At 37.9% G+C, this 27,400-nt stretch overlaps 2 protein-coding genes across 3 annotated transcripts in view; one reads left to right on the forward strand and one right to left on the reverse strand.

The window, feature by feature from the left end:
• Nucleotides 1-413: 413 nt before the first annotated feature.
• LOC124619231 (TLC domain-containing protein 5-like) lies at nt 414-2,313 on the reverse strand. Its single transcript, XM_047145472.1, has 3 exons — nt 2,044-2,313; nt 1,716-1,924; nt 414-1,638 (listed from the first exon to the last, which is right to left on the reverse strand). The coding sequence occupies exons 2-3, from the start codon at nt 1,900-1,902 to the stop codon at nt 1,163-1,165; spliced, it is 663 nt and encodes a 220-aa protein (XP_047001428.1). The 5' UTR covers nt 1,903-1,924; nt 2,044-2,313; the 3' UTR covers nt 414-1,162.
• LOC124619229 (serine/threonine-protein kinase grp) overlaps nt 2,270-27,400 on the forward strand; it is a 96,769-nt gene continuing 71,638 nt past the window's right edge. The window contains exons 1-4 of one of the 2 annotated variants that reach the window (XM_047145470.1): nt 2,270-2,309; nt 2,454-2,569; nt 2,966-3,093; nt 4,143-4,366. In XM_047145470.1, the coding sequence (XP_047001426.1) occupies nt 3,029-3,093; nt 4,143-4,366 (289 nt within the window). In that variant the 5' untranslated portion in view covers nt 2,270-2,309; nt 2,454-2,569; nt 2,966-3,028. Of the gene's footprint in view, nt 2,310-2,359; nt 2,570-2,965; nt 3,094-4,142; nt 4,367-27,400 lie in introns of those variants that run through there. The other variant, XM_047145469.1, reaches the window with a different exon arrangement.

Here is a 27,400-nt window from a genome sequence, read left to right on the forward strand (position 1 = left end):
AATCAGCAGAGCAGGATCTGTTTAGCCTGTACTTCTATACTACAATACTTGTACTGGAGTCTAAAGTACAAGATTTTTTATTTTTTTTTTATATGTGAAAGTAGTGTGCAGTTATTTTAAAATCACACTGATATTTTTCATTCTCAGTTTCATCATTTTCCACTATGCAAGGGATGAGCACTGTGACTAATAAAACAGCAAAGTAAGATTTTATTATGTGTGTGTGACTATTTTAAGTAGGCTATAAAGTTGGTTTGGAAATAAGAATGCATCATACTATCTTATATTTTTTTTAAAAAAAAGGTTTAATAAGTAGAATGTTGTACAGACATAAAAATGTTTTAAAAATATATACATAACATATCAAAATTGTAATAAATAATTTCCATGTATAATACACAAGTTGTAAAAAAAAAAAGGAAAAGAAAAAAAATATATACACACACATTAAATAATTTTGTGCAGTGATGTTGATAAATACCACACCAGGAACACAGTTTTACACAGAAGAAAATTATGCAACAGAAAAATTACAACACAGCCATATGTTAAAATTAAGTACACGTTTACTAAAGCCAGTCTCGAGGACTGCTTTACTTTAAACCAACCAGTTGTGAATTTATAAACAGTACCCATAGGTTTGGTAGTATGCATTTAAATCGGATTTCATTGAAGCATTTCTCTATGTTTACACAAATCTTGTTTTTATAAGATCGTCAACCATAAATTCCCTCCTTCCCTTTTCCCTCTCACCACATACTCATACTCAGTAGAAACATGAAAACCTGAGCACTTTAAGCAAATAGTAAAAACTCTACTACGAAATATTTAAAGAACGAACAGTGTGCCACTAAAAAGCACACTACTATATGCTAAGATGCAATCACAAGGGAAAGGAAGTTTTGTCACACTATTTATCCGTTAAGAAAGTGAGACAATTAAAGGAAACTGTTTATAAATGGCATAACACAGCATGTTAAGAGAGCACAAGCCTATTTCGATAATTTCCCTGCTTTGCATTCACTGTATTGAAAGTTGAATGTTAATCACCGCACTCTTTGCTTGTGTTCAGACTGAAAGACAACTGTAAGAATCATTACTATAAATGGCAAATAAATAAAAACAGTTTACTGTCACATCACGTAATAGCCCCCCATATTTCTTATTTTGACTTTATTACATACTTCATTCTGAAGTATTGTAAAATGTATATCATAAATACCCATGACAGCACATAAAATGCTGTGCAATACACTTTACTTTCGAAATCTGGCTGTGGATGTGAGACAACAGCAAAGAAGAGATAACTTCCAAGAATTATTCTCATAGCAAAAAACGTCAGCATGAAGGTAATTTCTGTTAAGTAAAACACAACAGTACCTTTGTAACCAGAAGAACGAAGAAACCATCTTGCCTGAAGCAAAGGATTAGTAATTTCCAATCCACCAACCCCCGCCACAGCTTCAGTGCCAGACACACCTTTCATTAGTACTCGGCTAATTGCAATGATGCTTACTGCATGATGAATAAGCATGGTAGCACCTTCTGTCTGATGATAAAGGCACCATATGAAGTCAAATATAAAATAGCCAAGACTTGTAACAAGCACAACGCATTGTAAAGTTGTGTTGGGACCACCTGAAAATAAAGATGCCTGCGTATCATGACGTTCTTCATATTTAAATGCCTAACGAATCTACAACATCAGTCCTCACCAGGGTCCGTGAAGGGCCACGGTCCAAGGAAGCATGCCAGAACGGCAAGCACTGTCACAAGCGTAGCATGGAACGCTGTTAGTAACCTACATGACCATTCAGGGTCCAATTTAAACTGATATCTTATTCCGTGATATAGAGCTGTCCACACTGTTGCCGTAGCTAAGACTGTCCAGGAAGACAACATGTTTATTTACTCCAAAATGTAACTGGAAGAAAGACAACACTCGTAAATATTACGCGCTTGTGCAATTTCAAAACAAACTTGGAACTGCACTTACTTGCTAAGCTTTGTCAGATTACTGGTATAAAATTCATTGGTACTTGCCTTATTCTTAAGAATTATTTCAGTAAATACATTGATTTTTTCACGACTGATACGGTTTTGCTGAACAATTTGTAATTCTAGTAATTCCATTTCTCGTTTTGGCGACAACCATTTTTCGCGATAACCAAAGATTTCTACTGCAACATCGAGTCGCAACAAATCTTAAATGCCGTGTCTTGGTGCACGTGATATCAGAGATGTCAGTGATCAATAGTATGCAGTAATAAATAGAAATAGATTGGTCTGCGTTATTTCATATGCGTGTGGTAAGAGATACATTCGAATTATGGTAGAGAAAAAAATGGGGATTAAATTTAAAATTGCATCTTTCTTCTGCTTGTCTTTGACTCTAATATCATAAAAATCGCCATTTTACTGTCCTCGGCGCGAAAACGGTGAACTCCATGTAGCGGCCATGAGAGGTGGAGAAGCTATGCGGTTTGAAAGTGGAGTTACCGCTGTAATAGCTTCCAGACGTCGAAGTTTGCTTTAGAGGAGAAGTCGCTGTTGTGTACAATGTCCTTCGGTAAGACCTATAACACTAGTATTGTTAGTGAAACTGAAAATGAATAATGCCCGTAGGTATTTGCTAGATCTACTGCAATGTCCTAGAAATCGCGGCAGTCATTGTCTTGACAACCACGTGTTGGATTTGACAGTTGTACGTAGTTTAACTTGGTTTGACCGTAATGTTGTCACGATAGCCAAATTGATTTCTTTGTTATTATTCAGGGAAGTCCTGCAATTTCCGAAATTAACGAATTTTGTCTCTGTCGAAGAATACCTTTACAAGCTATCTTATTAGCTGCGTTGCTTAATATTTAATGTGAATTGGAAAATAATTGCCTATTTTACATGCATTTTAATAGTTACTGAAAATACACGATTATTGTAGTGGTATATAGTAATCTTCTGACTGCAGGTATTCGTCCTTAGCGGTCAGTATAAATAATGGTAACTGTTGTACCTGCCATAATTTTGCACGATGGTATCAGAATTTGTGGATGGATGGAGTATCGCCCAAACATTAGGAGAAGGTGCCTATGGCGAGTAAGTAATGAAATATTAGTATCTTAATGCTTGAAGTTATGACACTCTTCTGAAAACCCTTGCAATTAGTGGGCTAAGAAGTTTTAGTGAACTAATTTTTGTAAATCAGTGTTGTAAATTAGTTCGAAATGTTTATATATTACTTCACTAATTAGTTTTTTTATTCCATGCTCCACATACTACAGATTTATGATGTAGTTATGTAGTGTCAATCGAAAGCTTTTAATGTTCGATTGATGGAAATTAAGGAAACGAAAATTTAAATTAACCTTGCTAAATAAGATTTTCTTAGTATTAAGCTCTTCACCAGATATTGAACTTCTATGAAAACCATAATTAAGAGAAGAGGTCAGATTTAAAACAGTGTAGTTCAATGTGAAACAAAAGTTTCATATGTATGTTCCGTATTTTAACCTTAGGTCTTTGTGTAAATCACGCCAAACTCCAGAAAACATTTTAATAAACAAAGAGTTCTTGTTGTAGAAGGCTACCTAATGGTATTGTAAACGTTTGGATTATTTTGATAACACAGTACTGCTTTACCAAGTGCCATCATTTCTGTGCATCTCAATTCATGTGACAGAAACCACATCAGTAATTAGTTTTCATCCATTATTCAGTAAATGTTAATGTAATTTGCTTTCACAGTTAGTAAAATATTCTGGGCTATTATGCCATGGTCTAAGGGATTTCACTTCAAAACCCGACATCTCCCTTATACCATGGTATAATAGCCCACGATATTGTATTAATTGTGACAATTCCTGCTGTGAAAGTTTACATTTTAAAAGTAATTTGCTTTGTAAATTGTTATTGTTGATGGAAACATTGTCGCTGTTTTCTGATAACTGGCCATAAAGTAGAGCACAGATTTAATACAAATTGTGATATTTTTTTATTTTTTTTTTTATTTTTTTATTTTTTTTTTTTTTTTTCCCTCTCGGCTTTGTGTCAGCAGGCAGTGTACTGTCTTACAAGTTAAATAATTGATCATGGTGATACTTCATTGAAATAGCCCTTAATTTCCCAATCCATTTATCCTTGCAAAGGGTGAAGCTTCTGGTGAACCAAAGCACAGGCGAGGCAGTTGCTATGAAAGTAGTGGATGTTGATAAGCACCCAGATGCAAGATCAAACATAAAAAAAGAAATTTGCATACATCGAATGATGTCTGATCCACACATCATTAGATTTTTTGGACAGCGTCGAGAGGGAAATCTGGAATACCTGTTCCTTGAGTATGCTGCTGGAGGGGAGCTCTTTGACAGGATTGGTAAGTAAGAACATCTTAAACTGTATTCATTTGCTTTGCATATTTTTTTGTTTGGGGGATTAGAAATTGTGCAATTAAGTGTGTACTGTGAAATCTGTAATTATGCCTCTGCCTATACGTATGTCAGAGTAACAAAGTGAGTGGCACTTGTACACAGTATAAAATGATGGGAATGTTAATTGATACAGCTATGTGTTCGTTCTGAACATGTTGAACGGAAATCAGATTGCTGGACCATAATAGTGTTATCACTTCTCTGAACACTGTGGCTGCTGATTTCCAACACTTTCATAAAATAAATGTCATAGAGAAATATAACAGACCATCTTGAATGTTGACCATTACATTACGGCCTAAATGTTTAATTAGCAATTTATTCTGATAACTGTGACATCAAGTAGTATATCGGTGAGACAGTTGTTAAGAGAATAGGTGCTAGTGAGTGTTGTGGGGGTTGTTAAGTTAGGTGTCCTGTAAATAGGTACCTTGAGTTATTTTGATCAGGGTATAATGCTCTGCCCAAGTTTTACATGCCATATGGAATACGGTTTAATTTTTTTGCTCTGTTGCATTATTAATTTTATTGAGGGCTTTATAAAACTCTTTATTTAAAGACATGCCTTACGAAAGGTATAAAATAAATAAATATATATATATATATATATATATATATATATATATATATATATATATATATATATATATATATATATATGGGAACACAGAACAAACACTGTCCTGATTGGCTAATGCATCAATTGTTGAAGGCATTTTAGGTAGTCACAATAATGAATGTATATCAGTGGAAGCAAGTATGTCCAGTGGTTGTGATAGTGCTTGCAAGTGACTGCTTAGCTTAAACTGCAGCTCTGCAATCCTAAAATGTTTGCCATTGATCTACATTCCACTCGTGATCGACATTTTGCTCTCTTTGTATTACATAACGTCTTTTACTTGATGTCATTTATGCAACACCACATATTAAAAGTGCTGCTACAAGACATAAATAGTAGAGACTAGCTCTGTGTCACTCCAGACTGCCAGAGAGGAGTAGAGCAACTGTGCTGCGCCATGAGGAGAAACACGCAGTTTTTCCGGAGACTTTGTCATAGCTTCGAAAGTCCAGGGCTTAACAGTGAATGTATAGCACATGCAGTGTGTTAATTCGAACAAGGACTTTTACTACCGCCTTACCATATTATGATAAGAAAATGAAATACCTATAGTTACCCTTAAGATGCGATTTATTGTGTAGCTACCAGTTTCGGCTTTTCATGCACCATCTTCAGGCGTTAGTTGATGCTGAAGGGGTTATCACAATCCATATATACAATGTACCAGTGACCAATGTAACCGGTTTATGCAGACTACCTGTAACTGATGTAAACTCTCCAACAGTCAACTGTCAGCTGACTGGGGAAACACCTGTTACATTTGCCACTGATTCTGGAGAGCAAAAACAGATACCTCCCACCACCATCTTTCAGCTGAGATGTTCCTGTCTGATATCAGACGTGAGAAACTCATCATTTTTCTGTTAAAATGATAGTGCCCAAATGTTTCATTGGTGTAATTTTCTTAATGTTAGTGTACTGACTGTTCATATATTCTTCATACAGATTTTTAAAGTATTTGATTCATGCATCAGTTATCTTTATTTTGGGGAAACTGTATTTGACAGCATGTGAATGTACCCCAAAGCATTTATTATATTGCATAATCTGCTAAACTCTGTGGGAGTTTTCAAACTTCATATAATATTGTTGGATGCAACTGTCATTGTTGAACAAAGTAAAACTTTCTTAGTGGACTGCCTTGCATTTTTTGAAGTTTATGTAAGGTATTTTTACACACTGTGCAGAAAAATACTTGTCGGAGGCTTGTCCATTATACAGTTTCTGAATTTAGCGTGCTGTTTTAGTTTTTATGGTGAAAAGTGTGTTGAACGTGGTAAACTAGATTTAAATATGACGCAAATGTAAACAAGCATTAGACTACGCTAACGATCACACTATTTCACTGCACTGAATTAGAGTAATTGAAATTAAAGTAGGTTAGCAATATGATTGAATAGGCTTCTGTGGCAAATATCACTAGACACAATTGTCCTGCAACATCAACTACTGTATAATAGACTGGTACTTAAGCTGGGGTGATAAGGTATACTGTTAATAGATAATGTACCAGATAATGGCTTCCTGTTAGTTAAAGATACAAAACATATACGTTAAGAAGTAACTTAAGGCTTAGAGGAGCAGAAAAATAACTGTTGAAATATGTCTAGTGAAAGAAAAAATACCTTTCTAGGAACAGATAAAAAATAATTTTATTTATTTATATATTTTTTTGTGGTGTCGGTTTACTTGCAACAGTTATTAAACCAGTGTTATTGGCCAATTTTGAGTGAGAGGTTACATTGTAAGGTGCACATGTATACCTGCTTTTACATATAAAATCGTCCATAATGCCTTACTAAACAGCCAGTCGGATAATACTCGAATATAAACATCCCGTGTGCTAAATTGCCATTTGTGTTTCTCAAATATCTTGACTCATTCAGTTTCCAACTTCAGTGACTGCTTTGTGGTTTTGCATGAAGAGGCTTTAATTAGTCCCAAGTAATTAGGATTGGTGTCTGAATACTGCGTTCACTTTGAACTCACATGTCTCGTGTGCCTTTGTCATTGGTGCCCATGTCTTAAGATAGCGGCTTCCTGCCCACTGCTCAATGTTTGCAGCTGAGCTCTTCATCCTGTATTAGGCCGTGGAGTGCATCTGGTGACATAGACTTTTAAATTGTGTCCTCTGCCCCAGACACTCAGTGCCCTTCATAGTTAGTGCGCTATACCCTCACTGCCCATCCCTTAGTGCAACAGGTCCATGAAAACTGTCACTTGTGTACTCTTGCTGGAGCCTCTGTATTGTTTATTGTGGGTTCCTGGTCGTGTAAGTCTGCCAGGAAATGAGGCTGCTGCCAAGGTTGCAGTCCTTGTACCTCGGCTCACTAGTTCCTATATTCCCTCCAGTGACTTCTGTGTTGCCATCTGTCAGGTGGTGCTGACCCTTTGACATCGCCACTGATCCTCCCTTCATGGGAATAAGCTCCAGATTATTAAGCTTCTCCCAGCGGTTTGGATGACCTCTTGCCCCCTCCTGCTGGGAGGAAGTAATTTAAACTAGGTTGCGTATTGGGCACTGTCTTCTTGGGCACAGTGGCGCTCCCCCACCACTTTCTACACATTGCACCCAAGTTTTAACTGTCCGCCACTTCTGACGGAATGCCATTTTTTAACCTTTTACATTCCTGCTAGGGTTTGCCACCTGAGTTGTCAGCCGTTTTAGCAAATGACATGTGAGCTGCCGACCACATTTTACTTTTTATTCGTCACAGCAATATGGCAAAGGCCTTTTAATTTTGGACCTCCATTTCTGTATGGCGTCTTTGTCGCCCTTTCTGCATGTCTCTGTTTTTAGCTGTCTTCTCTTACTTCAATTGGGATTGATGTATAGTCATTTTTTTAATTCCTCTCTGTCTTCGTGATCTGTAGTTTTTGCACCACAAAACATAAAACAAAAACTTTACACTCATCAGCTGGAAAATAGTGCTCCAACAAAGCAGTTTCAATACATAAAGGTACGTTCTGAACAGGCCTTCTACTTCCTTGTAGAAGGTCTGCTCCAAAAATAATGTTGTGAAAATATTTAAGAACGTAGCTGTAGTGGAACCTGAAACGTCAACAGTACAGCCAGGAAGTCTAGTTACGTTCATAAGTGTAAATAGGAAAACAGTTGAGCAGCTGTGTGATTTGCCTGACATTATAGTGGATTGAGACCTGGTCAAAAGTCAGTCTCATAATTTCATTTGTAATTGCTAACTGACAAGATAGAAAGAAAAGGTTTGTTAGAGTAACAATCGCAGCCATTCATGACTATGTGGATATGTTCTGTCACCACATTCTCCCAATTTAAAGCTATTAGTGCAGGCCAGTGGATGGTCATGACTAGCCTGGACTGATCATTGGAAATTCTTCTGACAATTTCAGAGAGTTTAATAACCTTGCTCCTAAGAGATAAGTGTGCACATGCCCATAGCTTGTGGCTTATATTTTTCCAGCCCCCCCCCCCCCCCCCCCCCCCCCCCCCACACACACACACACACACACATACATTTCAAAGCTACAGTTCAGAGCCATTTTGAAATGTGGATCACGTTCATGAACTTGGTTGGTAGGAAATGTACTTCAAAAGTTTGTAGCCACTATAACTCCATTTATGAATCAGTTTTTCATTTTGGTGTTAATGGAAAGATGAAAGTATTAACTGCGATAGAATTTTATTGTTGTTAGATCTGAAACTTTGCTTCTGTCATTTTGCAATAAATGGTAGTAGCAGCAGCAGCAAGTGATGGTGCAGGTGGTAGGTAAGTTAGTACAGTAAACTCAGGAATTTGTGAACTTAACCCCATGAAAATATTAGTAAATTTGTGATTACATCATAATGTTCTTCCTGATTAAACATGTCAACTTAAGAGCCTAATTCTCGTCATTTGTGGGAAGTTTTAATTTTCTGATTTAACGTGAAGAAATTGGTGGCTGAGGTTCATAAAATACTAAGAAAGATATACATTGAGGCAGCTGTTAGTGGAAGAACTTTCAAAGAATGGTTTCAACAATTGAAGAACAAATTTTGGCGTCGAAGGCCAGCATGGTGGTGGAAGGGAGAAGGTTTTTGAAGCTACTGAAACATTCATACGATATTTTTATCGAAAGCAAATGATGCATTTGAGTCAAGCACTTGAAAGACAAATGAGCACAGTACAGTGACAGACGGTGATTTTCGTAGGATAACACTACTTGATCGCATGTTGCAAAACACACCAAAATGTATTTGTAAACATTGAAATGGGAAATCCTACCTCACCTGCCATATTCTCCATACGTTCATTTGACTAAAACCTTTTTCAATTAGTGGCATAGGGTGTGGCTGAATAGAACTTTGCCATAAAAAAAATGGCAAAATTTGGTAACTTGTCGGTCTCCCCAAAGGTGCCCATTTCTTCTGCTATGAGATTCATATGCTGTCTGAAAGATGTGAGGATGTAGTGGCCAGAGAGGTACAACGCTTTGTTGTAAAGTTTATATACTTTTTCACAATAAAGCCTAAAATATCAAGAGAAAACAGCTGAAGGAAAGTTTTAGACCTAATCATATGCTGAAATTATGCATACAAATATTCACAAATCCGTAATTAGTTGGTTTCTGATCCCTCCCTCTGAACTGCAGTGAACAACCTCCATCCCCACCATTGTAGCATTTGTTTCACATAATGCCTGTTCCCATATTTTTTCATATAAAAAAATCCTAAGAGTAGTGCTCTGTTTAGTGATTCAAAACTGCAAAAATAATGTAATAGCTAGTATATTTCTTTTATTTTGCGAGTCTTAGCTTCTGTAAAACGAAATATCTTAAACTGACATAAAATACATTCATGACAATCTAAAATGTTGATTCTTCCAAAAAATAGTTATAAATGGAGAATATTGTCTGATCTGAAAATGTATGTACGGTCAGTGTTTGCACTAGAAGTTAGTCATGAAAATATTTTAATAAAGGACACACTTTGGCATGAAATGGCCACAAATAAATTGAGGAAGAACCACTTCTCATAAATTTGACCCTTGAGCACACCTCCCACACCCCCCCCCCCCCCCCCCCCCCCCTTTCCTCTGTTCTCCAGAATTTTTCTAAGCCACCATTGTTGTAGATAGCTGTTATGAATATTGATAAGAGGCTGTGTTTTAAGCCAAAGATCAACTTTTATGTATTTAGTAAATGGTGAAAGATGATTTATCAGCAGCTTGCTTTCATTCGGCGATTTGAAAAACTTAGTCTTATCCCAAGGAATGGTAAAAACAATTTAAAGTTTTTTATATAATGTCTGTGAATTTTGTTGTTTCATCTTCCATAGTGTTAAATGTTGTATTCCTGGAACGTAAGTCCTGGCAAACAAGAGCAGATGTTTTGCACTTCAAATATTTGTCATATGGATGCTAAAAAATTGGTTTTGTTGCTAAATGTTCAGTAGTGCTACCAACTACGTCAGTCATTTTTGCAGTGACTAGTGATACATGAATCCCATTCTGTAGTAACTCAATCCTGCTTGTGTTTATAAACAGTTTTTATATTGTGCAGAACTGCCATCATTGAAATGATGACACATTGGATGTGTGACTTGTTTCTATCTTGCTGCAGTGAATCACTTTTACAACACAATAATAAAGCATTATCATAGGAACAAAGTTTTAAATTGTAAGACCAGGGTGTATACGATCCGGGAAAATCCCGGGAATTTTTTCATCTGGGAGAAAACCGGGAAAAACCCGGGATATTTTTAGAATTCCGGGAATTTTTCATTGTTTTAGTTTTCAGTTAAATTTTTGTAATTTTGGCTGGTAAGAACTGATACCCTAACAAAGGATATTACTGTATCCCGCCACTACAGAATAATACTTCAACAATAAAACATAAACGAGAGGAAAAAAATGAAAATAACTTAAACTGCAAAGGAAATGCATCATATACGACGACACACAGTGCTCATGCAGGCGTCTCCCAATTGAAAATGTGTCAAAGGCTTTAGGAAGACTAGGGATTGCTTCATAACAACAATTTGCTTCCAATGGGCGTGAAGTCGCAACGGTTTACATTTGATTTGTTTTAGCAGATACGTGCGGGCTCATGCACGTGCTCAGTTGAGTCATGTTTGAGTAGTACATTCTCCCGCTTCTGGCCACAGGAATGTGGCTGTTGGCTGTGCAAGCAATCGCAGAAAACAGCTAGATGGTACCGGGGAAAGGGGGCGCCAAATTCATGTTCTTGAGGAGAAAAGCTTGTTTCACAAAGTGCCTAGCATCCAGCGCACGTTTGTCCATCGATTATTCATATGATTTTGAAGCGCTTCCCTGTTCGTTTTTGAACTTTTTTGAACACATTTCGATTTCTGAAGGAATCATAAGTTGACTTTTGAATGATTGCTTGCATAATGTACGTGATGCCTCTGTCAGGAGAATCCTCGTCGCATTTAGAAATAAACTTTCCGCAGACTAAAGGAGACGGGGCTTGAGAGAGTAAAGCCGAACGGATGAATGCCAATCGCTGTCTGATTATTTGGTTGATTGGGTTTGCGAATGTCAGCATTGTTATAATTACTAGCGAAATCCGTAGATTCAGACTACCAGAATGGAAATAAACGACTGACAGGAATAACAGGTGAGAAAGATTACGTATTATCTTCTCGGTGTATCCAAGAAAATGAAATTTTGACAGAAAATTTCTGGCCAGATCGCTACACTAGTAAGGACCAGTAGTACAATCCCCGGCTAGCAGCCGCGTAAGTTCTATTCTGGAAGTAACGCTGAAAACGTGTCGTTGGAACACGTAATAACGCATAACCGGAAAAAAAATCGCGGGATAACTAAACCTGTGATTCTGGCAGGGTTAGTGAAGTTAATCGGCGAACAAATTTTGACAGTGGCAGCAATAGCTACAAAATTGGTGATAAGATTGTTAGAACGGGGAAGGAGAAGAAACGGGGACATCACACAGATTATGGAAGAATAAGACTATTCCAAATTTATATAAAAATTTCGTAATACTACTTTTCGATCTCTTGCTTGAGAAGCTGGTGCGTGGATTATATTCTGTCGTGTTATAAAAATGGCCATTTGTGCCAAAACAGTCTTGTTTATTTGGTGCGTTACAAAACTGCTGCCATATTAGAAAGGCCTATTTTGTTTTATCCAGCAGACAGTGATAAAAAAGACGTTATCAGATCGAGAAATCACACCAGTCTTGGGTATTATTTGTATTAACTGCTTTTTCAGTATTAGATAGGGACATTTCAATTTTTCATGTAGCATAATGTTTGACGAGCTTTGATGAGGTAATAGATTCTTTTGCAGAAAGGAAAGCACGCCATGTAAAACTGTAGCAAGATTAGAGTGTAAAAAATGCTAGGAGCTAAGGTTTGAAGAAATTTGTAATTTCATGCTTACCTCTTGTCAGTATTGGTTTTATATATCCTGTATTTAATTTTATGTCATGCAAAACAGAAGTTATTAACTAATAGGCAATAAAGAGTTAAGATTTTCTGAAGAATTCTTGTTCTCTTGATTACAAATAATCCCATCCGTTATTAATTGAGAGATTTTTTTTTAAGAGGGGCAGGCTGTCAAACTGGCCGACTGGGAGCAGGAGAAGCACCATAGGACATTTCAATTTCCACTCTCCTGAATATAGTTTGGACGTGCGGTAGAAAAATGCTTTATGAAGAGGCGTGGCACTGCACTTTGGCATACTTAAGACCAAATAATGTCCTACGTTTCCTCGCATACATATGTTTTATGTTTCAGACTTTTATGAAAGATGTGTGCTACAAGATGAACATATTTTGAAAATTCGATGTATTTTTTTTTATTTTAAGTATTGACCCGGTTCACAAATGTCGTAGATCCGAGGCTGATGCGCAGAGCAGTCTGAGTTATAGTGGGTAGTCTCCACGTGACCAGTGTTTACATTTAGTGATTTTGCTCTTTCCCCTTCGTTTACTCTCACATCAAATGAAAACAAAACAGATATCTGTGGCCAGGAGGTATCAAATGAATTAAAGCACATTCACATAATTACGGAAGGCTGAAATATGTCATTAGTTTCATATTTTATTTTATTTCCACCTTTCTGACAGTCAGGCATTAATCGCCTTGCGGAACAATGAAGTGCTTTTTGTCTGTTTGCTAAAGAAATTTAACTTTTGTTAACCTTTTCCGCAGAGGCAGCCAATGTATTTGAAACGAAATGTTTAATTCCACAATACTTGCTAGTTTCAACTGTTCGCTGCATTTCAAGTGCACGTATCCATTTTATAGCACGTATGGCATTATGCCACAATAAAGAACCAAACGTGATATAATACAGTACTGGTGCTCCAAGAAAATTTACATATCGAAAACCACATTGAAAAGCTTAATATCAGGTCGAGGTCTACTTCATTGGGAATCTGGACTTACGAATGAGCTCTTTAAAGTATGCACCTTAAATGTGCACATTTAATTACATGGTTCACGAAATTCCGATGCTCTTGCAGTATCCTCTGATGTCTTATTTCTTTTATGACATAATGTATGATCTTTCAATGTTTTCCCGTACGTACATACGGGCTTCCTACGTCATGATAGCTACCAAAGCGCGGTGTCGCCTGTTATCTGCGTTCTCTGGCAACTGCCGAAATGAACCTCTTTCTAACAGGTCGCGGGAAAATACTGCGAATAGTGGTTTGAAAAGCGTTACTTTCAAAGCAAGTATCCTTCTACGTAAGTTGAACTATGTACAAGAATGTAGCATGAATGTATTAAATCACAGAGCATTTGACTCTAGTTTAAAAATCAACTCTGTGATGATGAGCCATTTAGAATAATTTCGAACCTTGAAGATCAGACATTTATGTCATTATTAAAAATTTTACTGGCACATTAGTGTGATACATCTTAAAGTGTAACACGCGCAAAAAAAGACCAAGGTATATGCGAAAGCTTAGATTCTCTTGAAGCTTGAGACCAATATTTTATGTGAAAGCTTTTCTTTTCTTGTTGCAACACTATGTATATTAATTTAAACTATTAACTTTCCCTGTTTGTGTGTTCGTGCTACTTAAGTGATGTTGCTGTTGGCTGACTACATCACGTGCCCTATGCTTTGAATACCCGCTGTCATCAGCTGGCGAGATCACGTGACATGAGCTACGAATGGCTTACAAAGGCCCATTGAAATCTCGATTTCAATGCTTCGTAAAGTAACATGCGGTGTTTGATGGAATTCCAAAGTATACTTTCGTAATATGAAAATATGCAGCGTACATGTTGCTGCACATCAAAGATATTACCAAAACGTGTCTTTTTCCCTGCGTTTCGTTTTCTAAAGTGTCGGGAAATAGTACGCCCATGTATAAAACGCTAACCATTCAAAGGATTGATAAGAGAAAATATACTGTCACTCGGAAGAAAGTGTATTTTTAACTGCGAAAAATCCGGGGACTTTTTTTCCCTTGTCGACGTATACACCCTGAAAACATTTCCAGGGGCAGATGTGGACTCTGGCCACCATCTATTGTTTATGAACTGTAGATTAAAACTGAAGAAACTGCAGAAAGGTGGTATTTTAAGGAGATGGGACCTGGATAAACTGACTAAACCAGAGGTTGTACAGAGTTTCAGGGAGAGCATAAGGGAACAATAGATAGGAATGGGGAAATAAGTGCAGTAGAAGTAGAGTTGGTAGCTTTGAGGGATGAAGTAGTGAAGGCAGCAGAGGATAAAGTAGGTAAAGAGATGAGGGCTAGAAGAATTCAATTGATGAAAGGAGAAAATTTAGAAATGCAGTAAATGAAGCAGGCAAAAAGGAATACAAACGTCTCAAAAATGAGATCGACAGGAAATGCAAAATAGCTAAGCAGGGATGGCTAGAGGACAAATGTAAGGATGTGGAGGCTTATCTCACTAGGGGTAAGATAGATACTGCCTACAGGAAAATTAGAGAGACCTTTGGAGAAAAGAGAACCACTTGTATGAATATCAAGAGCTCAGATGGAAACCCAGTTGTAAGCAAAGAAGGGAAAGCAGAAAGGTGGAAGGAGTATATAGAGGGTCTATACAAGGGCGATGTAGGACACTATTATGGAAATAGAAGAGGATGTAGATGAAAGTGAAATCGGAGATATGATACTGCGTGAAGAGCACTGAAAGACCTAAGACGAAACAAGGTGCCGGGAGTAGACAACGTTCCATTAGAACTACTGACAGCCTTGGGAGAGCCAGTCCTAACAAAACTCTACCATCTGGTGAGCAAGATGTATGAGACAGGCGAAATCCCTCTGACTTCAAGAATAATTTAATATGCTACTGACCATTAAAATTGCTACACCACGAAGATAACATGCCACAGACACAAAATTTAACCGACAGGAAGAAGATGCTATGATATGCAAATGATTAGCTTTTCAGAGCATTCACACAAGATTGGCGCCGTTGGCGACACCTACGTGCTGACACGAGGAAAGTTTCCAACCGATTTCTCATACACAAACAGCAGTTGACCGGCGTTGCCTGGTGAAACATTGTTGTGATGCCTCGTGTAAGGAGGAGAAATGCGTACCATCATGTTTCCGACTTTGATAAAGGTCGGATTGTAGCCTATTGCGATTACGATTTATTGTATCGTGACATTGCTGCTCGCGTTGGTCGAGATCCAATGAATGTTAGCAGAATATGGAATCGGTGGGTTCAGGACGGTAATACAGAACGCCGTGCTGGATCCCAACGGCCTCGTATCACTATCAGTCGAGATCACAGGCATCTTATCCGCATGGCTGTAACGAATCTTGCAGCCACGTCTCGATCCCTAAGTCAACAGATGGGGACGTCTGTAAGACAACAACCATCTGCACGAACAGTTCGACTACGTTTGCAGCAGCATGGACTATCAGCTCGGAGACCATGGCTGCGGTTACCCTTGACGCTGCATCACAGACAGGAGCGCCTGCGATGGTGTACTCAACGACGAACCTGGGTGCACGAATGACAAAACTTCATTTTTTCAGATGAATCCAGATTCTGTTTACAGCATCAGGATGGTCACATCCGTGTTTGGCGAGATCGCAATGAACGCACATAGGAAGCGTGTATTCGTCATCGCCATACTGGCGTATCACCCGGCGTGATGTTATGGGGTCCCATTGGTTACACATCTGTCACCTCTTGTTCGCACTGACGGCACTTTGAACAGTGGACGTTACATTTCAGATGTGTTACGACCCGTGGCTCTACCCTTCATTCGATCCCTGCGAAACCGTACATTTCAGCAGGATAATGCATGACCACATGTTGCAGGTCCTGTACAGGCCTTTTTGGATACAGAAAATGTTCAACTGCTGCCCTGGCCAGCACATTCTCCAGATCTCACCAACTGAAAACGTCGGTCAATGGTGGCCGAGCAACTGGCTCTTCACAATACGCCAGTCACTACTCTTGATGAACTGTGGTATCGTGTTGAAGCTTGATGGGCATCTGTACCTGTACACGCCATCCAAGCTCTGTTTGACTCAGTACCCAGGCGTATCAAGGCCGTTATTATGGCCAGAGGCGGTTGTTCTGGGTACTGATTTCTCAGGATCTATGCACCCAAATTGCCTGAAAATGTAATCACATGTCAGTTCTAGTTTAATATACTTGTCCAATGAATACCCGTTTATCATCTGCATTTCTTCTTGGTGTAGCAATTTTAATGGCCAGTAGTGTAATTCCAGTTCCAAAGAAAGGAGGTGTTGACAGATGTGAATATTACTGAACTATCAGTTTAATAAGTCATGGCTGCAAAATACTAACACGAGTTCTTTACGGACGAATGGAAAACTGGTAGAAACCGACCTCAGGGGAGATCACTTTGGATTCCGTAGAAATATTGGAACACGTGAGGCAATACTGACTCCATGACTTATCTTAGAAGATAGATTAAGGAAAGGCAAACCTACGTTTCTAGCATTTGTAGACTTAGAGAAAGCTTTTGACAATGTTGACTGGAATACTCTCTTTCAAATTCTAAAGGTGGCTGGGGTAAAATACAAGGAGCAAAAGGCTATTTACAATTTGTACAGAAACCAGATGGCAGTTACAAGAGTCGAAGGACACGAAAGGGAAGCAGGGGTTGGGAAGGGAGTGAGACAGGGTTGTAGCTTCTCCACGATGTTATTCAATCTGTATATTGAGCAAACAGTAAAGGAAACAAAAGAAAAATTCTGACTAGGAATTAAAATCCATGTAGAAGAAATTGAAACTTTGAGGTTTCCTGTTGACACTGTAATTCTGTCAGAGACAGCGAAGGACTTCGAAGAGCAGTTGATGGGAATGGACAGTGTCTTGAAAGGAAGATATAAGATGAACATCAACAAAAGCAAAACTAAGATAATGGAATGTAGTCAAATTAAATCGGGTGATGCTGCGGGAATTAGTTAGGAGATGAGACACTTAAAGTGGTAAAGGAGTTTTGCTATTTGGGGAGCAAAATAACTGATGATGTTCGAAGTAGAGAGGATATAAAATGTAGACTGGCAATCGCAAGGAAAGCGTTTATGAAGAAGAGAAATTTGTTAATATGGAGTATAGATTTAAGTGTCAGGAAGTCATTTCTGAAAGTATTCGTATGGAGTGTAGCCATGTATGGAAGTGAAACATGGACGATAAATAGTTTGGACAAGAAGAGAATAGAAGCTTTCAAAATGTGGAGCTGCAGAAGAATGCTGAAGATTAGGTAGGTAGATCACTTAACTAATGAGAAGGTATTGAATAGAACTGGGGAGGAGAGGAGTTTGTGGCACAACTTGACTAGAAGAAGGGATCGCTTGGTAGGGCATCTTCTGAGCCATCAAGGTATCACCAATTTAGTACTGGAGGGCAGTGTGGAGGGTCAATATCATAGAGGGAGACCAAGAGATGAATACACTAAGCAGATTCAGAACGATGTAGGCTGCAGTAGGTACTGGGAGATGAAGAAGCTTGCACAGGATAGAGTAGCATGGAGAGCTGCATCAAACCAGTCTCAGGACTGATGACCACAACAACACTACGTTTCAAGTGCACATTTTCATCTTCTCGCACATACGGCATTATGCCATAATAAAGAACCATGTGAGAGATCATATAGTACTGGTACTCCAAGAAAATTTTTATCTTGAAAACCTCACTGAAAAGCATAATACCAGGTTGGGGCATATTTCATTGTGAACCTGGATATACGAATGTGCACTTAAAGCTGAATTATCCTTTTTAGTATGGTTTACAGTATTCTTATGCTCTGAGTATCCTCTGATGTCCTGTTTCTTTTATGACATACTGTAAGATCTTTTAACATTTGTCGTCATGGTCACCATAGCTGCACAAGCCCAGTAACACCTATTTTCTGGTGCCCTCTGGCAACTGCTGGAACAAATCTATTTGTAACAGGTTTGCCGGTAAATATTGTGAGTGGATATTTGAAAAGTGTTACTTTCAAAGTAAATTTCCTTGTACACAAAATGAATTACATTATGTGTGAGAATGTGCGATGAATTTTTTAAATTGCGGAGCATTTGACTCTCATTTAAAACGTAACACATTCAGGACCATGCATTTGTCATAAATTACAATTTTACTGGCATATTTGTGTGATGTATCTTAAAGTATAATACCCATAAAAGACCAATATTATGTGGGAAAGCTTAGCTTTTCTTATAGCTACACTATGGATATTAATTTAAACTATTAACTCTTCCTGTTTGTGTGTTCACGCTACATAAATCTGCTGTCATTGGCAGGTAAGATCGCATGACATGAGCTATGTTTGGTTTATAATGGTGCATTGCAATCTCAATTTCAATGCTTCGGAAACTAACATGCTGTGTTTGGTGGAATTTGAATTTATACTTTCGTTATGTGAAAATGTGCAGGATACATATTGCTGAACATCAAAGATCTTCCCAAAACGCATTCCCTACCACTTACCCCCACCTCTAAAGTAGTGGGAAATTCTAAGCCAGTGTATAAAACCTTAACCCATCAAATGATCGTCAGCTGCTGGTTCTTTGCAACCAATGAGAGAGCAGCAGACACACAGTGTTTGGCAGCAAGAGACAATGTAAAAAAAATTCTCAAATCATTACAGAAACGGAAACTGATATGTATTTAGAAAGAAAAAAAAAAAAGCTGTGGTGTCAGATCCCACTGTAACCACAACCCCAGAAATTGCAACATATTCAGAAGAAAAAGCCAAATATTTGTAACACCAGAGATAAAATTTTCACAGCTGTGCTATGGATGATTATTAATATGACGATATTATGATGATTGAAAATAGTGATACTACAGATGACTGGGTTAGTAAGCAAAAATGGTAGAAAAGAAAATGATCTACAAATTATTGTAAACCAGTTCTTTGTGTAAACGAAGTACCTTTAAATGTTCCCAAATAGAGCCTTAGATGAAAAGAACAAACACTGTCAGTATTTTCTTAGCTTCAGTCATGCAATGTCAGTTTGATTCAGACTTGACATGCCTAGTAAATCAATTTTTTGCTAGGATTACTTCCCTTACAACGTATCAATGCTGACACAAAACCTTTAGAACATTTTTTCTGTGATGATTTCTAAATCAACTGTATGTGTTGCATAAAAGAACTGAATGATTTAAACAATTTGACACTAATCAGTCAAATATGTATTATGAATAATTTGTAAGGTGCACAAGGAAGAGTTACTCAATACTTTGGGTGATCTCTGACACTTGGGAGCAAGTAAGTGTTACGTTGGCAGAGCAGGTATATCTTTCTAGCATGCTCAGAGTAAGAACAACTACAAAACTGTGGCCACTGCACCAGTCATATTTCTGTTACCAGCTAAAATTAGTATATTAATTTCAAATAGCTTACCAGACAGAAGAGGTGCTAAGAGGAACAGATGAGCATGTAAAATGCACCATGTCAAAACTCAAAATAGTCTTTCAGAGAACACAAAACTAACACAGGTCAAGTTGCAGACAAGCATGATTAAGACATTTTAATTGTGCCCGTCTGCTATTTGACATAGATTTGTAAATATTTGTATGTATAATTACAGAATTTTAATAATTTTGTATGATAATTCATTTATTTTTTCCAGTGACATCAAATTGGATTAAAATGATTCATTAAATAAAGAAGTTAGTGGTTACAAACTTAAAAGCCACCTCATCGCAACACCATCTGGTGAAAATTACCCACTGTTAAAAATAGTTTTAATGAAAATGGAAAAATCATTTTAACCCTGTTTCATTATGTATATTCTTATATAAAAATTTCAAATTTGCAATTAACGGGGAATGGCTGCTGGGTGGTTTCACAAGAAGTAGACATTTTTGCTTTCACTTTTGTAGCTTTCTCATTGAAGAAAACAATTTCTAGGTTCCTGCTAACCTTTTAAAAGGGTGGTATGTCTCAACCTTGTGAAAATTTATTAAATCCTAGTAAATTTATGGGAAAAACTTTATAACTACAATTTGTAAGGTAGGGATTTGAAATTCTACACATCCAAGGGAAAAAGAGCTGTATTTTAATGGAAAAATATAATAAGGCACCCAGGATTCATATTTCGCCACACTATAAATTTTTGAAAAATTGTCTTTCTAAAAGCCGTAATTGATGTTTTAGTCATACAGTCAGTCTGATAATTTTATTGTAGGGTCCAAAGAGGGGTGTATGATCACTGAACTGCTGTCATTAATTTGCATTAAAAATTTTGTTGCTTACAGAATTTTGAAGTTTGTATGACCAAATTTTTTTGCCAGCGTAAAATACTATAAATTATAATTTAGCTGCCGAGGTTATATTTCAATAGTTCCAATAGTGCAACAACATGTTTTGGACAGCTGAAAATTACGTATCATTAGCTCATATATTCTTTTCAGAAAAGGCTTCTAAAATGCGAAAAGCAGTTTCAAGATTCAGTTCCCTTATTTCAACATGTATTAGGCTTGCCTGTATTTTAAATGCTTGCGAATTGATCTCATCATCCACATTCCTCATCTCTCCCCTTCTAATCTGTTTGATCTGCCAGTAGTATCCTGCTTGTGCGAGGAGAACAGGACCAGGACAAACTAGGGCTATCGAAATTTTTGTGGGAAAAAGAAATAAACTGAAAGAATACTAACATCAAAATATCAGTTTTATTAAAGCAGTGTTTACATACCTGTTCACATTGGCAGAATTAAGATTGTTAACTTAAGACTGCTAATGATTTACTTCATGAAAGTACGGTGGAGGGTCTCGTTTGGTGAAGCTGCAACATTTAACTCAGCAGTATCGTGCTGTCTGAAGAGCATGGTATAGGTTGGTGTCATCTCGGGCTGATTGTTGGTCCACATAGCGCATGGCAGCCTCAAGTGCAGCGTAGGTGTTGGAGTGACTCCTCATCACTACAGCCTCATCCTCATCACTCTCTGTGGTGGAATGTTAAATATGTCAGTTATAGAAGAGTATACAACTTCCAACTGTTTGTATGATTTTAACCAAACAGGAATTTCCATATTTTCTGCATCTTCACAGCCTGGCAACATTAAATCTCACAATGGATGATCATTTTCATCATCAAAATCTTCAGTCGCTGTATTAGACCTTCTTTCTTGTAAAATTTTTCTCCATGACTTGGAAATTATAGCTGACTTTCAGCTCAAAGACTACATGTTCTTTAACTACTATCTTTAAAGCTTTCATTGTCTTCAGAATTTAAGATAGGCTATGCCAATCACCAACAATTCTCTTTCTTCGGGCATTCCAGAATGCCCTTATCCATTGGTTCAGTCAAATCTTTAACATTTAGTGGGAGAAACAAGTCATGGATTCTGTTGCACTGCACTTCATTTACACTTGGATATGAAGATGCATTATCCATTGTCAAAATGGCTTTACTTAGCTATCCCTTCCCTTTCAAAAACTTTTTGCACTCTGATACAAATTAGTTCAAAACAAATTTTTAGAGATTTACTTGTTCATCCAGAGATTATTTTGATGCGTGTAGATAATTCGAAGAGCTGACATAGTTAAATTTTTGAATGCTCTTGGCTTGGCGGACTTCCCAATCATAATCAGTTTTATAATTACTATTAAAAACAGTCCTGATCACGATTTATTTAACAAGGTGACCGGTTATTCTCCAACAGAAAGGGGTTCCTACTCAATGGTCTGAAGATGACCACAGTAGTGGTCGAAACCGGTCACCTTGTTAAATAAATCGTGATCAAGACTGTTTTTAATAGTAATTATTTACAAGACATTGATCACTGCTGTTCCCGTAATGCATTCAAAAGTAATAATCAGTTTTAGTTTGTGATTTCCAGTTGCATTTGAAGCTGCCATACCTCTGAACTGCTCTTTAATTTTTCATGACTGGGAGCAATGTTTTGAAGTGGTTTCTTCACAATTGTAAAATTCTTCATTAGATAAATTTTCTTTAGTTATAATTTTCAAACTTTATTATAAATTCCAAAACAGCTTCAGTCGTGAGAGATTTTTTTTCTCAGTGTAAATCTAGTTAATACACTCCTCCATACCTCTTCTTCCACTTGTCAAGCCAGACAACAGTAGTGACAAAACTGTCCTCTCTCCCTCTGACTTTTTAAAATATTCTCCTGCAAGTTGGGCCAGGAATTGGAGCCCCTTTGTCCACATGAACAGCAGCTCACTTTTTCCTTCTCCAAACTCTGTCTTCCATAAAATTTCTAGTTTAAGAGATTCTTCAGAGCATTTCTTTGATGAAGAAACGCTTAATGTAGAACAGTTTTCTTCTGTCTCCAACAGTTAATTTTGCCAATACTATATTCAAGAGCCAAGTTGTTGTTGCTGTTATTATTATTGGTTCTCCTTCATTTCAATGGTTCTTGCTTTAACTTTTCGAAAGCACAAATTTTCTTCATTTGTTGCCACTCTCATTTTTGTTAGTGTTCAAACAAAAGCAATCAACAAAGAAAACACAACACTGTACTGTACTGCTTTACTGCACTACTATTGTACTTGGCCTCCCATGGCCGTTACCGGAAACACTCGATGAGGACACAGCAAGGAAATAAAATGGTGACCAAAAAAATGCGTAACATTATTAATGTTTGCAAGACAGTTGTTCATATACTATCAAGTGGCTCAGTGTGTGCTCATGAAATATAAACAATAAAAACTCACAATAAGCCAATCAAAGCAGTGTCACTCACAGAGGCTATAATAGTGTTGTCAACAAACGGCTTACTTTCAGCAAAAGTATTGCTTGTCCTCTCCCCGCCCCTCGAGGACGAAGTGGTTTGACAGGCGGTATGCTCAATCAGACATCAGGCAAAGATATGCGTTGCTCCTTGTTTGGTGGATAGCTTGTGAAAGTAAATTGTCCATACAGCTTGTCTCATTGCCTCTATTTTGTTCATACTTTTCCTAATAGCTCTCCCTTATTACACTTCCAGCAAGCCTGCTTTTCCCTTCTAGTTGCTTTCCACCCTCAAGTGCTTCAGATTTCTTCTCATATAGTTAACGATGAAGGTACAACCGAGCTTCTTTTGGATGTGGCCAATGCATTTCAGCTTTCCTACTGGAGTACTGTACGGTTTTGAAAGGAAAGGCATCACCATTTCCAAATGTTTAAAGAGCTGCTAGTGGCAACAAGTGCAGAATTTAACATTTTAAAGGTTTCAAGGCATGTCTAATGCTGATGCCAAGATTGAAGTTATATGCAACATACTCCACAGATGAAAAAAAATAGTTTTTGCAAAATTACTTTTTAATGCAAATCTGTAGCATCCCCCCCCCCCCCTTAAGGAATTTTTCTGAGGAAATCCTGTGGGTATGGAAAGCAGAAAATCTCATTTTCCTGTGTTAACTACACTTTCAAATGAATAACTTTCCCTCTTCTGTACCAGCGTCGAATTGTTAGATCAGGCAGTTATGGGCCGTATAGTATAGTATGGTATGGTGTAGTAACACTTAGTACATACATACCTCATGCTCATATGACCTCCAACTCCTCCATCATGGGCCAAATGTTTCTGGCCCAAGAAGCTAGTGTTGGCAATCATGTGTTCATAAGGCGGGCTTGGTTTGTGTGTGTGTGTGTGTGTGTGTTTTTTTGCTGATGAAGGCTGTGGCCGAAAGCTTTATGTAAATGCCTTTAGATTGTGCATGTCTGCAACTGAATGTGTCATCTGTACAGTAAGTAGCAATCTTGTCTTTTTTTCCTACACTGTTGACATTGTTACCTGGAGTTTCCATTGCTTGAAGAATGACAGGGTGTTAGTCAGGAAATTGATAAGTGATAGTTTCATCAAGAAGTGCCAGCCACAAATGGATAGTACTCATGATCGTGGAGCTCTACACGTGCAGTAGACAGTTTGAAAACAGTCATGTTTGGTCACATGTTCACATGAACAAACTTAAAATTCCCCATCCAGTTGTGCTGCGTTTTTGTTTCTTCCAGTTGGACTGATAAATTTGTACACAAGTATAATGGCCTTGTAACTCAATTTCATCTTGGAGGAGGGTGAGGTTGACAAGTGCTCAACATATCTTGTTCACCATTATGGAAGTAGTAATTATCTTTTCCTTGTAAGTCATGGCATTAGTTGTCAGATTAGTAACTTTATTATTGAACTTATTAGGTATCCTGTCCTTTGCCTTTTCTGAGATTTCTCTCTTTTTAAGCCGTTGAAATGAAATACTAAATTTGTCATCCACCATCTGCTTCTGTGCTGTAATAAACTTTCCTTCTAAAATATTATGAAAAGGAAAGCTGTTACTCACCATGTAGCAGAGATTCTGAGTTACAGACAGGCAGAACAAAAAGACTGTCACAAGTAAAGCTTTTGGCCATTAAGGCCTTTGACACACACACACACACACACACACACACACACACACACACACACACACCACTGCGTGTGTGTGTGTGTGTGGGGGGGGGGGGGGGGATCTGTTGTTGATGATTGCCGAAAGCTTTGTGACGGTCTTTTTGTTCTGCTTATCTGTGACTCAGCGTCTCTGCTATATGGTGAGTAGCTACATTCCTTTCCATAATATTGTTACATCCATCCTGGATTTTTCATTGTTTGATTTCTTCTCCTACATATATTCGGCATCTAGTATTAAGTGTTTTGCATGTGCACACTAATAACCTCCTGAGTTTACCCAGCTACTGTCAATTCCACTGGCACATGAGATGTTACCAAATGCTTAGTAGAATGTTGGTAATGGTCTTCCTTGTGGCTGGAATTTTCCTTATACTTCTTTCTTTGCCTAACATTTGTGATAGCTCCACATCTATTATGGTCCTCAGAACAGAGCTGCAAAAAGTGGTTTTAGGCTATTGCAGTGACAAACATGGGTGGTTAATCTAATCACTTGTAGCTGTCACTATTTTCCATCTTAATAAATGCATAGCATGAATGTCAGTGTGCTGACTTTTTTTTCCTCTGAATGGAACTGTGCGCACACACACAACTTCTTTCAAATGACTTAATAACTCCCCTGTTTGTATGGTGCTGTGTGTGTCATTGAAAGAATCTTTAATATAGTGCACATTTATAGTAGAGACATGACGATTTCTAAATCAAACCCATAAGATAATGGTTGGTTATGTAAAATCACTGTGTGTGTGTGTGTGTGTGTGTGGGGGGGGGGGGGGGTGTCCTCTCCCCCCTCCCCCCCCAAAGTTCTCTTCTTCCTACACACAACAGTGATATGCTGATGATCCATGATCCATCTTCCATCTCATTTCATGATGTGAGTTTTGTTCAGTACTTGAAATGACTCCATTATGGAAAGACAACTCAATTCCTGCAGAGAAATAGGTTTGTCAGCTAACGTCAATAATGCTAAACAAATTTTCTTTCCCCGTTACAAATGTTACTAATGCCCATGGCCTTGCCACAGTGGATACACTATTTCTCGCACGGTCATCTAAGTTGAGAAACATTGGTTCAGGTTACACATAAATCGCCGAACTTACGTCCAATTGATACTTGGGTTGAGCCTGACATTTCTATTATTATTAACAAAATTATCTCAATGACTTGGTAAAAATTTTGCATGTACCTTAACTGTAAATTATACTGTAATACGGTGACTGATACTCTTTGCGTGGTACCTTAATGAACTGTTATATTACTTACGAAACTTAAAAAGAGTGAATTATATACACTAAAGACCACTACTTTGGACAACTGTTGCTAGTGCAAAGGAAGTTTCTACCTTTGGTGGATGAAAGCGCTAAACCATTTGTTAGGGACAATACTTGGGCTCAAAACACTTCTCCTGCTCATGTCCATTACCACATACATCTAAAAAATATATTTTGTTGGGTGTTAACTTCGTGTTATGGTCTACATAAGTGGGAAACGTTGTTGTGGTGGTGGTGGTGGTGGTGGTGGTGGTGGTGGTGGTCTTCACTCCTGAGACTAGTTTGATGCAGCTCTCCATGCAACTCTATCCTGTGCAAGCTTCTTCATCTCCCAGTACTTACTGCAACCTACATCCTTCTGAATCTGCTTAATGTATTCATCTCTTGGTCTCCCTCTACGATTCTTACCCTCCACACTGCCCTCCAATACTAAATTGGTGATCCCTTGATGCCTCAGAACATGTCCTACCAACCCATCCCGTCTTCTGGTCAAGTTGTGCCACAAACTTCTCTTCTCCCCAATGCTATTCAATACTTCCTCATTAGTTATGTGATCTACCCATCTAATCTTCAGCATTCTTCTGTAGCAACACATTTCGAAAGCTTCTATTCTCTTCTTGTCCAAACTATTTATCGTCCATGTTTCACTTCCATACATGGCTACACTCCATACAAATACTTTCAGAAATGACTTCCTGACAATTAAATCTATACTCGATGTTAACACATTTCTCTTCTTCAGAAACGCTTTCCTTGCCATTGCCAGTCTACATTTTATATCCTCTCTACTTCGACCATCATCAGTTATTTTGCTCCCCAAATAGCAAATCTCCTTTACTACTTTAAGTGTGTCATTTTCTAATCTAATTCCCTCAGAATCACCCGACTTACCGTATTTACTCGAATCGAAGCTGCACTTTTTTCCGGTTTTTGTAATGCAAAAACCACCTGCGGCTTAGAATCGAGTGCAAAGTAAGCGGAAGTTCTGAAAAATGTTGGTAGGTGCCGCCACAAATAACTTCTGCCGTCGAATATATGTAGCGCTACACAGGCATGCTTTGCAGGCGCAAAGATAAATACTTGCGCCAAAACCTCTGCGTCAGTAAATAAATAAAAAAAAAGTGGAAGACTAGCTTTTCTTCCTCCGCCCCGAGTTTCGACCACTGCATTTTCATACATTATCCATCGAAGTAAATACAAATTCCGTATTGTTCATCTTTGAATGTTGCAGCGTTTCAATGTACTATGAAAATCCGACTGGCAAGACTGTTA

This window comes from Schistocerca americana, chromosome 6 (assembly GCF_021461395.2).
Source record: "Schistocerca americana isolate TAMUIC-IGC-003095 chromosome 6, iqSchAmer2.1, whole genome shotgun sequence".
NCBI classification, from domain to species: Eukaryota; Metazoa; Arthropoda; class Insecta; order Orthoptera; family Acrididae; genus Schistocerca; species Schistocerca americana.